The sequence below is a fragment of the Malus sylvestris genome, chromosome 14, assembly GCF_916048215.2.
Source record: "Malus sylvestris chromosome 14, drMalSylv7.2, whole genome shotgun sequence".
NCBI lineage: Eukaryota > Viridiplantae > Streptophyta > Magnoliopsida > Rosales > Rosaceae > Malus > Malus sylvestris.
Window position 1 is genome coordinate 5,806,504 of NC_062273.1, and position 17,695 is coordinate 5,824,198.

The following is a 17,695-nucleotide window of genomic DNA, read 5'->3' on the forward strand; positions in this document are numbered from 1 at the left end:
TGTAGTTTCAGGCTTGGTCAAGCGCGATACAAACCATGTAGTAGGAGTCCCCCAAGTCGCCGAGCTAGATGATCTGCTGAAAGAGGTGACAGACAAGGTAAGCAATCAGAGCTCCGGCTGATTGTTCACATTTTCCCTATCTTGCAGGCAGCATGAAGGATAAAGAGAAGAAAATGAGAAGAGATGATATGGGATACTTTTGCTTTTGAAGAATTAACTTTCCACAGGCTTATTCTTGAACTGAGCTGGAGGGTTTTCTGGTTTCCTCCAGAGTATAAGGCCGACTGAAGAATTTGAGGGTCAAAACAAGTCCATCAAATCTAGAGTACGTTCGACCGTGCTGATATGGGATACTTTTGCTTTGACAGAGTAATGGATGTATCGGCACGTGTGCTGGTTCACTTGTCTCCACATGCTTCCTTGTATCCTTCTCCCTTGCCCTATCTGTTCCTCAGGCAGATGCGGTATCTTTCCTGGAAGCATAAGATGTTGAAGATGAGTACTCGAGAGTAATGGCAGGTAAGTAATCAGGTAAGGGGTTCCAGGCAGTCAGTTCCTGGCTGGAAGCTTGATTCCAAGTGCTGACTGATTGCTCTCTTTCTCCTTGTCTTGCAGATAAGAACAAGGCCAAAGGAAAAGACAGGGAAAAAGCATGATATGGGATACTCTTGCTTTTAACCCTGATGATATGAGATATTCTTGCTCTAGTATAGCTTGTTTGCAGAGATATTATCGGGGGGAAAGAAAGCTGAATATTTCGAAAGGTTTCGTTGAGAGTGCCCTCTCAGATATGAGAAAGGGTTGAGCATTTTTGCAGGTCTGCCTGTCCGTTGGGGATGGAGGTCGACATATATAGGAGTCTCCTTAACAACAAGTAGTAATGCTATTCCTTTACCCTACTTGGTCATAGCACGGTAGTGGGAGCTGCCAGCTTCACATGTTTTAACTCTGTCAGAGCACTTAGAAAAAATGGTCTGTGGTATCTGGAAAGGTGATGTTGCGTGTGAAGATTACAGACAGCTTTATCCAAGGAGATCCGGCTCTTGAAGTTGGGAAAGTGTTGCCTCTTCGGTTTTCGAACAAGCAATCCTATCGGGGATCTGGCTCTCGAGATTCGGAGAATGATGCCTCTTCCATTTTTGAGAAAGCAATCATGCTGGGGGTCTCGAGATTCGGAGGGCGGTGCCTCTTCGATTTTGGAGCAAGCAAACTTGTGGGAAGTGTTTTCTCGAATGTGAGTAAAGGTTGGGCATGTTTGCTAGTCTACCTTGCCACGAAGCACAGAGGTTGATACATAGGGACTTTCCAATTATCCAGCAATGGTACTGTTCCTTTACCCTCTCTTCGATTTTTGAGAAAGTAGTCATGTTGGGAGTCTGGCTCTCGAGATTCGGAGGACGGTGCCTCTTCGATTTTGGAGCAAGCAATCTTGTTGGGAGTGTTTTCTCGAATGTGAGTAAAGGTTGGGCATGTTTGCTAGTCTACCTTGCCACGAAGCACAGAGGTTGACACACAGGGACTTTCCAATTATCCAGCAGTGGTACTGTTCCTTTACCCTTGTGGGTAATAATATGGTAGCTAGACCTTCAAAATTTATGTGTCTAAACTTTGTTAGTGCTGTTTCTTTGCTATTCTTTTACCCTTCTTGGTCAGAGCGATGTAGTGGGAGCTGCAAGCTTCACGTGCTCAACTTTGGCAGAGAACTTTGGCAAAGTTATCTGTGGTACCCATGAGCTACTGTTGCATGTGGGGAGTGGGTGATTGAACAGTAAGACTCATGCGCTTTCTACTTCACCAGAAGTCTTCGACAGAATGCCCATAATTTTCGCAAAGCTGAGTGTGCGTGTGACAGGTGCTGACAAGGCTGGAAAAGTAGGTGCCTCTTCGATTTCTGAGATCGGCCCTCGTGGTCTCTGAGCATCCCAGCTTTTGAGAAAGCAAGCGCCTCTTCGATTTCTGAGATCGGCCTTCGTGGTCTTTGAGCAACCCAGCTTTTGAGAAAGCAAAGGCCTCTTCGATTTCTGAGATCGACCCTCGTGGTATCTGAGCAGCCTAGCTTTTGAGAAAGCAAACGCCTCTTCGATTTCTGAGCAGGTGCCTCTTCGATTTCTGAAGCTCTGTCGAGTGCAGATTTTTATAGGGGCTGGCATTAAGTTCCAAAGCACACTTGAATCTCCACCAGTAGAAGCTCCATTCTTGCACTTCTAAGATCTTGATTTGTCCGACCTCTTCTCTCTTCAACACCTTTGAAAATGTCTGGCCCCTCCGACCGTCGTTTTGACTTGAACCTTGTTGAAGAGGCAGCTCCGCCTTCTCCAGACAACATATGGCGCCCATCCTTCGTCTCCCCTACTGGTCCTCTTACCGTTGGGGATTCCGTGATGAAGAATGATATGACCGCTGCGGTGGTGGCCAGGAACCTTCTCACTCCCAAAGATAACAGACTACTTTCCAAACGGTTTGATGAGTTAGCTGTTAAGGATTCTCTGGCTCTCAGTGTTCAGTGCGCAGGTTCTGTGTCTAATATGGCCCAACGCCTATTTGCTCGAACCCGCCAAGTTGAATCATTGGCGGCTGAAGTGATGAATCTCAAACAGGAGATTAGAGGGCTCAAGCATGAGAATAAACAGTTGCACCGGCTCGCACATGACTATGCTACAAACATGAAGAGGAAGCTTGACCAGATGAAGGAATCTGATGGTCAGGTTTTACTTGATCATCAGAGATTTATGGGTTTATTCCAAAGGCATTTATTGCCTTCGTCTTCTGGGGCTGTACAAATGATCAACCTCTAATGCCTCATCCTTCTAGGGTTCTGTCCAGTACTGAGGCTCCGAATGATCCCCCTCCGGTGCATTCTCTTTCTGGGGCTCTACCGACTGCTGAGACTTCTCCTAAGCAACCTTTGTGAAGGCTCCCTCTTGTTTGTTTATTTTGACTTATGTATATGTACATATTTGTAGCTTATCGGGGATATCAATAAATAAGCTTTCCTTCATTTCAACGTATTGTGTTAATTACACCAAAGCCTTCTTCGCTAAGTTCTTTGAATTTTCTTTTGTTGAAGCTTTGTGAGTGGAGCATGTAGGTTGAGGTAGTGTTCCCTTAATTTCCTGAGTGAGGAAAACTTCTCGGTTGGAGACTTGGAAAATCCAAGTCACTGAGTGGGATCGGCTATATGAATCTTAGAACGTCATTGTGCTCGGTCCTGTGTCATGTCCTTCGTTAGATCCAAGTACTCTAAGTCTTTTCTTAGAGTCTCTTCCAAAGTTTTCCTAGGTCTTCCTCTACCCCTTTGGCCCTGAACCTCTGTCCCATAGTCGCATCTTCTAATCGGAGCGTCAGTAGGCCTTCTTTGCACATGTCCAAACCACCGTAACCGATTTTCTCTCATCTTTCCTTCAATTTCGGCTACTCCTACTTTACCCCGGATATCCTCATTCCTAATCTTATCCTTTCTCGCGTGCCCACACATCCAACGAAGCATCCTCATCTCCGCTACACCCATTTTGTGTACGTGTTGATGCTTCACCGCCCAACATTCTGTGCCATACAGCATTGCCGGCCTTATTACCGTCCTATAAAATTTTCCCTTGAGCTTCAGTGGCATACGGCGGTCACACAACACGCCGGATGCACTCTTCCACTTCATCCATCCAGCTTGTATTCTATGGTTGAGATCTCCATCTAATTCTCCGTTCTTTTGCAAGATAGATCCTAGGTAACGAAAACGGTCGCTCTTTGGTATTTCTTGATCTCCGATCCTCACCCCTAACTCGTTTTGGCCTCCATTTGCACTGAACTTGCACTCCATATATTCTGTCTTTGATCGGCTTAGGCGAAGATCTTTAGATTCCAACACTTCTCTCCAAAGGTTAAGCTTTGCATTTACCCCTTCCTGAGTTTCATCTATCAACACTATATCGTCTGCGAAAAGCATACACCAAGGAATATCATCTTGAATATGTCCTGTTAACTCATCCATTACCAACGCAAAAAGGTAAGGACTTAAGGATGAGCCTTGATGTAATCCTACAGTTATGGGAAAGCTTTCAGTTTGTCCTTCATGAGTTCTTACGGCAGTCTTTGCTCCTTCATACATATCCTTTATAGCTTGGATATATGCTACTCGTACTCCTTTCTTCTCTAAAATCCTCCAAAGAATGTCTCTTGGGACCCTATCATACGCTTTCTCCAAATCTATAAAGACCATGTGTAAATCCTTTTTCCCATCTCTATATCTTTCTATCAATCTTCGTAAGAGATAGATTGCCTCCATGGTTGAGCGCCCTGGCATGAACCCGAATTGGTTGTCCGAAATCTGTGTCTCTTGCCTCAATCTATGCTCAATGACTCTCTCTCAGAGCTTCATTGTATGACTCATTAGCTTAATACCCCTATAGTTCATGCAATTTTGTACGTCGCCCTTATTCTTGTAGATAGGCACCAAAGTGCTCGTTCGCCACTCATTTGGCATCTTCTTCGTTTTCAAAATCCTATTGAAAAGGTCAGTGAGCCATGTTATACCTGTCTCTCCCAAAACTTTCCACACTTCGATTGGTATATCGTCTGGGCCTATTGCTTTTCTATGCTTCATCTTCTTCAAAGCTACAACCACTTCTTCCTTCCGGATTCGACGATAAAAAGAGTAGTTTCTACACTCTTCTGAGTTACTCAACTCCCCTAAAGAAGCACTCATTTCATGTCCTTCATTGAAAAGATTATGAAAATAACCTCTCTATCTGTCTTTAACCGCGTTCTCTGTAGCAAGAACCTTTCCATCATCATCCTTGATGCACCTCACTTGGTTTAGGTCCCTTGTCTTCTTTTCCCTTGCTCTAGCTAGTTTATAGATATCCAACTCTCCTTCTTTGGTATCTAGTCGTTTATACATATCGTCGTAAGCCGCTAACTTAGCTTCTCTCACAGCTTTCTTCGCCTCTTGCTTCGCTTTTCTATACCTTTCACCTTTTCATCAGTCCTATCCTTGTATAAGGCTTTACAACATTCCTTCTTAGCCTTCACCTTTGTTTGTACCTCCTCATTCCACCACCAAGATTCCTTTTGGTGTGGGGCAAAGCTCTTGGACTCCCCTAATACCTCTTTTGCTACTTTTCGAATACAACTAGCCATGGAATCCCACATTTGGCTAGCTTCCCCCTCTCTATCCCACACACTGGGTGATTACTTTCTCTTTGAAAATGGCTTGTTTTTCTTCTTTTAGATTCCACCATCTAGTCATTGGGCACTTCCAAGTCTTGTTCTTTTGTCTCACTCTTTTGATATGTACATCCATCACCAACAAGCGATGTTGATTAGTCACGCTCTCTCCTGGTATAACTTTGCAATCCTTACAAGTTATACGATCCCCTTTCCTCATTAGAAGAAAATCTATTTGTGTTTTTGACGACCCACTCTTGTAGGTGATCACATGTTCTTCTCTCTTCTTAAAGAAGATGTTGGCTAAGAAGAGATCATATGCCATTGCAAAATCCAAGATAGCTTCCCCATCCTCGTTTCTCTCCCCAAAACCATGGCCACCATGAAAACCTCCATAGTTGCCTGTCTCCCTGCCCACGTGTCCATTTAAATCTCCTCCTATAAATAACTTCTCCGTCTGAGCAATTCCTTGCACCAAGTCTCCAAGGTCTTCCCAAAATTTCTCCTTCGAACTCGTATCCAACCCTACCTGAGGTGCGTACGCACTAATCACATTGATAAGTTCTTGTCCTATTACAATCTTGATTGCCATGATTCTATCTCCTACCCTTTTGACATCTACAACATCTTGTGTCAAGGTCTTGTCCACGATGATGCCAACACCGTTTCTCGTTCTATTTGTGCCCGAATACCAAAGTTTAAACCCTGAGTTTTCTAGATCATTTGCCTTACTACCAACCCACTTAGTTTCTTGTAGGCACATAATATTTATCATTCTCCTCACCATAACTTCCACTACTTCCATAGATTTTCCCGTTAAGGTTCCTATATTCCACGTTCCTAAACGCATTTTGCTCTCTTGAACTCTACCCTTCTGTCCTAGCTTCTTCACCCTCCCCCGTCTAATAGGATCAAAGTACTTCTTTTGTGTGTCCCGTGTAAAGTTGATAGGAGCATATGCTCCCAAACAACTTTGAGTGGAGTCGTTCGAAAAGAAGTTTCTATGGCCCCCTTGCTCATTTAACACTGCATCCGGGTGCCGATGGAGATACAGCGATCCTTGCTCACTTATCACTGTGCTCGGGCCACACAGCGCGCCACTTACGGGTGACGCCCTAGCTTTAGCGCGATTTTGTTCTGGATTCATTTTCATAAGGATTCGACGTGATCATGGAGTGCTGGCTGTCGACTACCTGACGCCCTCCCCCTCCTCCTTTATCCGGGCTTGGGACCGGCAATGTAAGATAAACTTACATAGGCGGAGTTGCCTCCATGAAGGAAGAATTGGGAAAATGTTTATCCCTAAGCACCATACCAAGCATAGACTCTAGATTATTTAACACCCTACAACTAATTTTGACCAATATTGCCAAATTAAATCCAATGAGATCTCGGAAACCCAATCAACCAAGCTTCTTGCCCATGTCATCTTATCCCACAGTACCCAGTGACACCTTTTATTCTTAGACTGTCATTTCCACCAAATATGAGCAATAACTTGTTCCATTTATTTACAAGTACCCAATGGCAATTTAAAGCACGACATAACATGATTCGGCATTGCTATTGCAACTGATTTAATCAAGATTTCCTTCCCAGCCGGAGAAAGAAATTGCTCCGCCCAACCATCAATACGACTTTCAATACCTTGATGCACCGCTTCAAACACTGCCTTCTTCGAGTGCCCAAAATCTGCCTGTATTCCCAAGTATTTGCTGAATCCATCACGAGCTTGAATGTTCATTTTCATAACAATACGCTTTTTTTGCTTCTTCGAACAACCTTTCCCAAAGAAAATAACGCGTTTCTCCAAATTAATAATTTGACCAGAAAACATACCATAATCTTCCAAAATTTGAATCATACTTCCAGCCTCCGTCTCATCCACTTTACAGAACACCACCCAAATCATCTGTAAAAAAAAAAAGATGAGTGATTGGCACAACATTCGGCGCCACCCGCACCCCACTAATTAGACCATTCATCTCATGTTGTCGAATATATGCCGAAAGAGCTTCCGCACATAGGAGGAATAAAATGGGGACATTAGATTCCCTTGCCTCAATCCCCCTTCCGGTCGAAAATATCCTGATGGTACACCATTCACCATAACACTATATGATACCGTAGAAATGTATTCTCGAATCCAATCTCAAAATTTGGAATGAAACCCCAAATTGATCATAACCTGGATCAAGAAGCCCCATTCCACCTTATCATACGGTTTCGCCGTATCCAACTTGATCACCATTCTACAATCCTCCCCGTCCACCCCTTGATTTAAAGAATGCCAGATTTCATGTACTACCAAGATATTATCATGAATATGCCGTCCCGGTACAAAAGGCGACTGATTTATACTAACAGCCCGATCCATCACTTTTTTTTAATCTCCTTATGAAAACCTTGGCAATGATTTTGTATACAACATTACATAAGGAAATTTGCCTCAATTCCGTCATCCGCCATGGAGCTTTCACATTTGGAATTAACACTCAATGTGTATGATTAGTCTTTTATAATAACCACCTTCCAATGATCCTGAAAAAACCCTGCCGAGAAACATCTGACTGAAATAATGTCGTAAAATAGTTAGCATCAATGTCCTGCATGCATACCGGATCCTTCTGCCATACTCTGTTATTATCTTCTAGCCCCTGTATCCGATTACTCATTCTTCGTTGTACCGTTTGGGCATGGAAAAATTTAGTATTTTTATCCCCATCTCGGAGCCAAGTATTCCTTAATCTCACCTTCCAATATTGTTCTTCCTCCTTAAAAGCCATTGCCAGCTCCTTTTCCTTTGCCTTAATCTCTCATTACCGAACACACAGGTCCACCATCCCCTTTCAGATCTTTTCCCTCAATTCTTTTATACACCTTTTGGAATTCGGGTTCGTCAACGTCTTCCACAAACCAATTCAGTATCGAGTCCCTTCAATTTCTCACAGACTTTAAATGCCAAAAACCCATCCACTGGTTCTCGCCATGCTTCCGTAATGATATTATGGCACTCCGGTTTCTTCCCCCACCTAGAATGATAGGTAAAACGATGTGGCCCTTTTTAACTGGTTCTTGTAAGAGCAACCATATAAGCTCTATAATAAACTAGCCAAGAACATAAGATTTAACCAACTAAATCACAATCATAACTCCAAATATATTCTGTATATGCAAATACTGAAGTAATATCTGCAACACATACCTGCAAACTATTTGCCGAAGTCTTTCCCGTGTGTTCTATCACAATAGTCCTTCATAGTTTGTTGTATGATCTCCCTATCCCACACATGGTGAAGATTGGATTTGTGTCTATACCAACGCAAGGCTATTGAGTTTCCTGCCTCATCTGATAGAACCCGACATGCTTGGCTGATGAATATCTCCCACAGCAACACATATGTTCTTCACGGCATTGATCACAGGAAAGAAAGTGCTAGACACCATATCATAACTATGTTCAACAAATTAGGATTAAGAGTCATTAGAGAAATCTACACACAACCTTCTCCTCTCTGCAAAACTCAATACTCTCCAAGTTATAGGTAATTGGAACAATAAGAGCGTATTTTGTGAGAGCAGGGGCTTGTGGTTTTATACTACAAGACCTGGATTGCCCTATAACAATCCCACAAGAAATACAAGACTGCATTCCTTATATCAATACAAGTCCTATAAACGAGCAAACACAAGAGTCCTCAATATACCAATATGATTGGATTAACTCTTGTCAACAAGATTTAGACTTCTTTATAATATCAATTATCCCAAGACTTGCAAGAATCATACTCATACTCTTACAGTTCTATCTGAGGAAATAATTAGCATAGAGTGGTCTGAACCTTCAAACACCACATGACTAATCTTCGCATGAGAAAATATGTCCATCCATCCCGAAGTCGCCACACCTCTATCAAGCCGTTGTTGAATCAACCCATCATTATGTTTGTTTCTCCATGTAAAAGGGTAGCCCTCAAAACCCAAGTCAAGAGGCTAATTTCTTGCCAGGAAGTCTCAAAAATCCCTCTTGCTCGCCATAAAACGATAATTACCTCATTCATTCTCTTCGTCATCCATAATATCATTAAAATCACCAACAATGCATGTCCCTTGTGAACTAGCAATTCCCTTACTAAGCTCATTCCATTGCCCTTTCCTCCGCATATCATCCTTACTTGCGTATACAGCTAGCATATTCCAATCTGAATGTATCGTATCACCACAACACCCAGTTCAATAAAGAAACTAGTCCAAACAATACTAGAAATAGCCACCTCATCTTTCCAAAAGACACACAGCCCCCCACCAATACCCTTTGGTTCCACTGGTTGCATAAAATCAATCATTAACACCTTAAGTAAATACTTATACCGATTGCTTTTATTTTTTGTCTCAAGCAAGATCACTGTGCTGGGGTTGTGAAGCCGCACCTGCTCTACCAATGCATCAATTGTCAAGGAACCTCCAATTTCTTGACAGTTCCAACATAAGGGTTTCATGACGACCGTGGAAACCCTTCACTGCTGGTCTTCTCCACCTTATAAAAAATAAGAGCCCTCTTATGCTAGACATTACTATCATATCCACCTAAAACCTCAACTTCCTCCACTACTTTCGCAATCTACCACTTCCATTGCCTGCTCTTCCTACTAATGGCAACAATAATATGACCTAATTCAAAGGGGTTCGAATCTTGAGTTCCACTCTGAACAGCCCCCACCGTGTTCTCACCAGTCACTTCTCCATCTTGATGCACCCCGACGTTCATACTTCTCCACTGTTCCTCCATCAGTTGCCCTTCTTCCTCCATACCAACCGGAGCATTCAAGTCCACTTGTAAACCCTTCTGACTCCCTTCCTCATTCCCAACCCATTTCACCTCAGGTTCAACAAAATCAGTCAACTCAACATTCTCAACTCCCGATGCAACGACACCTCCATGTCCAATAAAAACCGCATCGACAGCTCTTTCTCGTGCCCTCCTCTTCCGTAGTTCAACATTGAGCCATGGATGCTATCATACCTCCACTATCCTCCCCAATCTTCCTATCAAATTTGCTTTGTTTTAAAGGTGATGATGCCATATCCTCCCCCTGAGTTATTCTCCGCTCTTCTACTTTCTTGCCCACCACGACCACCCCCATCCCGCATTCCTATATCCCCCTGCATCATTTCACTGTTCCCTTCGCCATCTATCCGTGACTCCATTGATCTCCCACTTTCCTCTCCCATACTTAAACTTTTGGATCTTTTTTACGGTGATCTAATCACATTGCCCCGCAAACCCTTTTGAGCCTCTAATCTTTCATACGGAAGTGAACCCTCTTGTCTCTGTGGTTCGTCTCCCACCCTCATTCCATTCATGTCACGCATTCCATGTACCTTGCACACCCTACTCACGCGTCCAAGCTTCCCACAATATAAACAATAATTAGGTAAACCTTCGTATTTAAATTGAACCCATACTCGTCATTCATTTGGGAACGTAGCCATCATCCCTCACATCAATGGTTCCCATAGATTTAAATGAATACGTACCTCAAAAATCTGCCACTACATTCCTTATCTGTAAGTTAAAGCTTATCCCTCAAGTTCTACCCTAACTCCTCTATGATTCCTGCCGTATTCGGTTCTTCCATAAGGCCCAGCCGCCCCTCGCATGCCACCATAGTACTACCTTCATGCTCGCGTAGGGTTTCGTGCGCTGATGGCCAGAAACCGACTCTCCGACTCTCCGACTTTCTCGGACTAACCCTCCTTTCGAGGACAGAATTTTTATATAATTCTAAATTATATGGTTGTCAATTGTCACTTTTTTTATTTACGTTTAAATTTTCATTTTTCATTTCATCCGGTTAATTTTCTTAGAATCCTAGCACGACCCAAATTTTTACAACTTGTGGGATTAAATGGGTTCCAGTGGTTTGGACATGTGCAAAGAAGGCCTACTGACGCTCCGGTTCGAAAATGTGACTACGGGACAGAGGTTCAGGGCCGAAGGGGTAGAGGAAGACCTAGGAAAACTTTGGAAGAGATCCTAAGAAAAGACTTGAGTACTTGGATCTAACGGAGGACATGACACAAAACCGAGTGCAATGACGTTCTAGGATTCATATAGCCGACCCCACTTAGTGGGAAAATGCTTTGTTGTTGTTGTTGTGGGATTAAATGGGTTGTGATTATATTCTCATATTGCGTTGATTTTGTTACAGTAGCTGTGTCTGAACCGGACGGTTTATCAGATGGACCGGGAATAGGGTTCGATGTGAACCGGATGCCTGGAGTGGTGGCCTCGGCTGAGGAGGCAGAAGATACGGCGGCGCCGCTATCATCTCCGAACAGCACGGTTTCATCGTTTCAGATGGATTTTGGAATGAGAAGTGGAGGAAGATCGAGTAAAAGAGATTTGGAGGTCGATGCCGACAGAGCGAGTGATGACGAGGAGAACGGGTCGACTCGGAAGAAACTCAGGCTCTCTAAAGATCAATCGGCTTTTCTTGAGGAGAGCTTCAAAGAGCACAGCACTCTCAACTCAATCCTGTAAGTCAAGGAAAAAAAAAAAAAAAGAATATTTAAGTTTTTTGTTCAGAACTTCAGAGAGTATACAATTCTCCTACTTTTGACTAATTTGTTCGTTGGTCCATTTTTTAATATTTGCAGAAGCGAAAACTTGCTCTTGCTAAACAGTTGAATCTTCGTCCTCGCCAAGTGGAAGTGTGGTTTCAGAATCGAAGAGCAAGGTATACTACTGTTTTATTTCTGTTTCTCTTTTATATAATTTTTTTTCATTTCATACAATCACTTGTGATCACACCTTGAAATTAGAGTAAACCGAAATTTATATACTATCTCATAAATCACTATTTGGCACATCTCTCGTTCTGCAAATCCTTCTCTCTTTTTTTTTTTTAATTTTTTTTTTTACTTCAAATAAAAATACAGACACTGAAAATTTTGGTTTTTACTTTGAAAAAAAAAAAACGAACAATTGACATTTTATTCCTATGTTTTAAATTAGTTGGCCTTCTTTAAATTACTAATTTTTGTTTGGAAAAATGATGAAACAATTATACAGGACCAAGCTGAAGCAGACAGAAGTAGATTGCGAGTACTTAAAGAGACGCTGTGAAACACTGACAGAAGAGAATAGGAGGTTACAAAAAGAACTGCAAGAATTAAGAGCTTTGAAGACCTCTCAGCCTTTCTACATGCAGCTGCCTGCCACCACACTCACCATGTGCCCCTCATGTGAGCGCGTGGTCACAACTGCCTCAGCCAACACCTCCACCACCACCACCACCAACAATAACCACATAAAGTCTGCTCAGAACAAGCAGCCAAGGTTAAATCCATTTGCTGCTCAGGTCCACATGCAGCAGTGTCAAGGTGCAGCTGCATGAGATGTCAACATAGAATCTGATATCCTGCGCTCTCCATTCCATTTGTATATATTTTGGCTTGGAGTTGGGTTTTATTTTGTCTTTTGTTCTCTTAATTATTTTTATTTATTTTTAGGTTTGGTTTTCCCAATCTTTGTCTCTGTGGTTTCTCCTTACAAGTCCTAGAAACCATAGACGGAAAGGGTGATATGATATATTTTTATTATTGATGAGGAAATTAGACACAATTTTGCTAGAAATGCCCTTTAAAATGGTTTTGTTGTTGGGTTTTTTGTGTTTTGAGAGGGAATTCAAACATAGTTACTTATATTTTGATGATCATTTTCCCACATATGCTACATTTATGACTGTAATGTTTGCCCATTGATCTTTTGCTAGAGATTTTGGGTAATGCTAGGGAGATTAAATTTGTAAACTAAATAATAAAAAAGTTGATGATTAAATTATTACTTAAATGTTGATAAATGTGTTCATTTCATATTTGTGACACATAATTTGGTTTGCAAATTTTGTTTACAAATTTAGTATCTCTAGCATTACTCAGAAATTTTTCAGTGTGTTCGGAACACAATGTGATACACTACATATTATTATATAAGTAGTTGGACATTTGAAAAATAAAACTTATCTCCACTAATACTTCTTTTGTTCTAAACAGACTGAAAAATTATTGATCTTTTGCATGAGATCTATAAATAAATACAAAATTCCTTTACCAGACAGTTTACTAGTATATTTATGGAAGATCTTGGTTTGAGATATCCTATGATGATAGACTACGCGTACAAATACTTTCATGTTAGTGGAAGATCTTTGGCTTGGCCTGTTCATCGGGAAGATGTGTTATTGGAGACAACAGTTGGATATAGTTTAGGTGTTTGTATATTTTTTTTCTTAGCAGATCAAGATTGAATGAATCAAATGAAAATTTATAATTAGGCAAACACAAAGATTAATGAGTCTAGAAGAAAAAATGATGAATGTCAAAATCACTATCCAATTTAGATTAAATCCTCATGTCGAACTCCTCCAATCAAAGCAGGAGGTTTTTCAAACCAAGAACAATAGTCTCATGCAACTTTTCATCATCTTTTTGGAGCTCAGAACCTTTCCCAAATTTTCACTTAGCATATCTGGTCGATTGGATGAAGATCTTTTGTATTTTGGTACTTGTGTGTTTTGGATGAGAGGTAGATCTTCATCTGATCTTGAAGATGGGAAAGATAAGTCGTTGTTTCACTGGTCGCAAATGAGAATAGTCTCCTATGTGTAAAAGCATGCCAAACAGATGTGCGGCAACTTGCATGTTAAGATACAAAATATACCATCTACATCTTCATCTCGTTGCATGGAAAATTCAAGCGATTTCAAGTTAAGATGCAAACTTCAAATTTGTATATTTTTTTATTATCTTAATTGTATTTAATTTTATCTGTTTGAGATTCTTTGTCTACCATAACGATCGTTCAACCACAACTAGTCAATTTAATGTCATCCTAAACCCTATCTTGTGGTTTGTCTTGTCATTATTTGTTGATTAGATGCCATTGCGATGAAGGAACTTATCTTAATATAGAACGACGTTGACAAAACCATTATTCCAGACACCAATATCACCCATAATTTCTACATCTTTAAAGGAGTTTTGTTTTTCTTCACGATTAAGTTTTGTGTCATCCTTTTGTTTATCATCTTATCATTATTATGATTACGTACAGTAAATTTGATGTTGATGTTATCCACATTCTTAGTTTATTTTGGAACTTAGGAAACAATTTTTGTGGTTCAATATCGTAGTAAATAGCCTAGGTTTCTACCCATGTGTTTCGGGTTCAAAACTCACAACTTTCCTAAATATTTGTAATAGTTTCAAACTATCTCCTTTTCCCTTTAAAATAGTATTTTAAAAAAAAAAACTTAGTTATTGATGTTCTTGCTCTCTCATTCTCTGAATAATGTTAGGAAGACCGCATATTTTTACTACATTAGTATACTCTCACATGTGACAAATGATATATACAACCAATATTCAATGATATTAATTCATGAATTGACGTGACATATACACATCACTTACCATATCAAATAGTACATCAATGTGGCACAAAAATGTGGTCTCCGTAACATTTTTTATTTATGTACTTTCTTTTTTAGAAGATTCATGATCTCTTGGTCTCTGATTCTATTTTTATGTTTATATCAATGAACACCTTTTTGTCATTGATGAGTTATTGGAGGATGAAGATTTATTTTCTCGGTCGATATATTGGGAATAAGGATGGAGCTACTACATGAAAATCCTAATTTTGTTGTGAGTAGATGAAAATAAATCTTTATCCTCCACTACATTTTCAACCTCTTCATCAATCTTTATTCTAATTTTGTAACGTGTGAACATGGGATGATAAAGATTGATGGAGAGGTTGAAAATATAGTGATGATCAATAAAACTCAAAAGTCGTGTAAATATGCATTGAACCCATAAATGATTGAATAATTAAACAAGGGACATGGAGAAATCAATCGAAATCGGACCACATAATACCATACATAATAATGTTTGAAAAGCAAGTTAAACATGGAGAACATATTTTGTGTGAAATTTGGTCCAATAGCTGTTGGATGAGTGACTAAAATTGATGTGTGAGTGATGGAAAACCGATAGCTAGCTGTAAATGATGTGCTCAGCAAAGCCCCTACAAAATGCTAGCAAGGACGAGATGGTAGTCGGTATGGACTAAATTCAAGGGTTATATTACAAGTCAAACACCTAAACTATGAGGTTAAATTACAAGACAAGCAAAGCATGACTACTGATTCATGAAGAGCGTTAGTATATGAGGACATTTGGGTATGTCCAGGAACAAGCCGAAAGTTTTGTTCATTGCGGCATCCTCAAACAATAAAATAACAAAAAATAAATCTAAAGAATATGAATAAAAAGTCTGACTACTCAATAATTTAAACTACTAAAGACAACTCACTATATTATCAAATACGGTTGTCGTTGTATGTAACCATGTTATCATTGATACTCCTCTTCCATCTAATTTCACAATCATTACATAATTTTTTTTAGGTCTTTGTATGTTGGGTAGTCATTAAACCTGGGTGGGGTGTTGTCAATTTAACAAGATTATGTTATTTCATATAAGTGGTTATTAACGGGGTATGTTACTTAGACATGTAGTACATATTTGTTTTTTCTATAAAGAAAATGAGCGGGGACATTTGTCCTGTTGTGCCTAAAATAGCGTCTATGGATAGATTTAAGGGTTTTTTTTTTAATAATAATTACCAAACAAGTTTTCAGTTTTCAGTTTTAAATTTTTGTAAAAAGTATAAATGAAACTAAAATTTGAAAAGAAAATAATTATCAGAGGAACTCTTAACTTGTTTGTTGTTATCAAGTATAACACATTTTAAGATTTACTCATCTTACACATGAATACTCATTTTTTTAGAGCCATTGCTTGTCATAATCAAGAACAACAAACCTATTACGGATCTAAATTGATATTCCACATCAAATCTAGTCTCTAGATGCACACATGTCTTCCCATTTACGTTTGTTATTGGATGCATTTAAAAATTAACATCATGCATACCAAGTATGGTCGGCTACAGATTGCCCAAATGTGGTATAGCATTTGAGTATTGGGCCCTATGGTTTTGTTAACAAGATCCACTGTGCCATGAAGCCCTATAGTCCATGAGCGTATGATACTATCATACTTTTTTTTTTTTTTTTTAACAAATGATATATTTTATATTAAGGGGGTAAGAGAGTCGGTTAAGCCTCATAATAGGCTAGCAGAAAATAAAACAAGAAGCACCCCATGCGATTGACAAGTGAAGAAGTCTCGTTTGACATGAATCGATTCCCTATCTTTGGCGAGAATCAAATCTAAACGTCTGATGCTATCATACTTACTCGTACTAAAATTATGAAACAGTACTCATGATAGACGATTTTTATTGAAAAGGTTGGTTTCTCGACCAAAATTTAACACAATTTTTTTTTTTTGGGTACAAATGGTAGTCCACACTAAATGAATTGGGAACCAGAACTTGAAATGTAAAGAGAGCAAATTGTAGTTGAGTCACTTGGAGAAAAAGATGAGAGGCAAAGATGGTCTTATTGGGTGTGCTAAATTTGTAAACACGACAATTCTTGCAACGAATGAAACAAAAACACATATACAATATAATTTTTTTGTATTAATGAGGGTTTATGGTTACATCCTCTTTGTAGCTATTCCTTTACAATAACATTTCTTTGATCTGATCCTGAAAGTAGAATTCGATTCAAGAACGGTGAACACTTGATCCTGAATCAAGTTTGTGATTTCTTCAAGGCTATTGAGGCTTGATCTTGATGAAATGGGACCACGAGAAGTTTCACTTGGTGGGTGATCTTTGGATTTGGTGGTGGATGAATCGGCACGTGTTTGTTGCACTTTTTAATTCTCCACGAGCTGCATGAAGAACACAAGTGTATTTGGTGTTTGCTTTGGTCGGAGAGCTTTCTAGTTTCTCCAAAGGCTTGAACTTCCTTCGTTTCTCTTAGATGTCGACATGTGCCACTCTTGATGACTTATCCGGCTTTGATAAGTCGCAAGCAATATGTGCAATTAAGCATCCCCGTCACTATAGGGGGTGAGAAAAAATGAACTCATTGTAAATAATTTCTCTTGTTTCACTTTTACGAAAACTTAATTTCATGCTTCTATCAACTCGGCAAAAGTCCAAACCAAATCAAACTGACCAAATTGAATTTGGGTTGGTTCGGTATAGTTCATTGATATAGTAACTTTTGTGCAAAATCCAATTGAATCGAACCCGTCATTCATGACTCGATTTTAAGTTTTGAAACCGAAGACAGAATTGAACCACGCTCACACCATAACCGGAATTGGGAAATATGTTTATGTGATATGTGTATGTGACAAACTTTTGAGCAAATGTATCCACATTGACAAAATAAAATTCTAACAAATTGGTAAAAAAAAAAAAAAAGGAATTGTTATTATCATTTCAAAAATCTCATTTTACACTCCTCATAAGTGTAATTTTCTTACTAATTATAAAACGTTTGGAATGCAAAATAAGATTTTTGGAGTGCCAATAACAAT

General features: G+C 39.8%; 1 protein-coding gene across 1 annotated transcript; it reads left to right on the forward strand.

Annotated features, from left to right (window-relative positions):
• The first annotated feature begins 11,069 nt into the window (after positions 1 to 11,069).
• On the forward strand, positions 11,070 to 12,799 carry LOC126598969 (homeobox-leucine zipper protein HOX11-like). The gene is made up of 5 exons (XM_050265367.1): positions 11,070 to 11,082; positions 11,373 to 11,555; positions 11,663 to 11,700; positions 11,821 to 11,900; positions 12,236 to 12,799. The coding sequence occupies exons 1-5, from the start codon at positions 11,070 to 11,072 to the stop codon at positions 12,558 to 12,560; spliced, it is 639 nt and encodes a 212-aa protein (XP_050121324.1). The 3' UTR covers positions 12,561 to 12,799.
• The last annotated feature ends 4,896 nt before the right edge of the window (positions 12,800 to 17,695 follow it).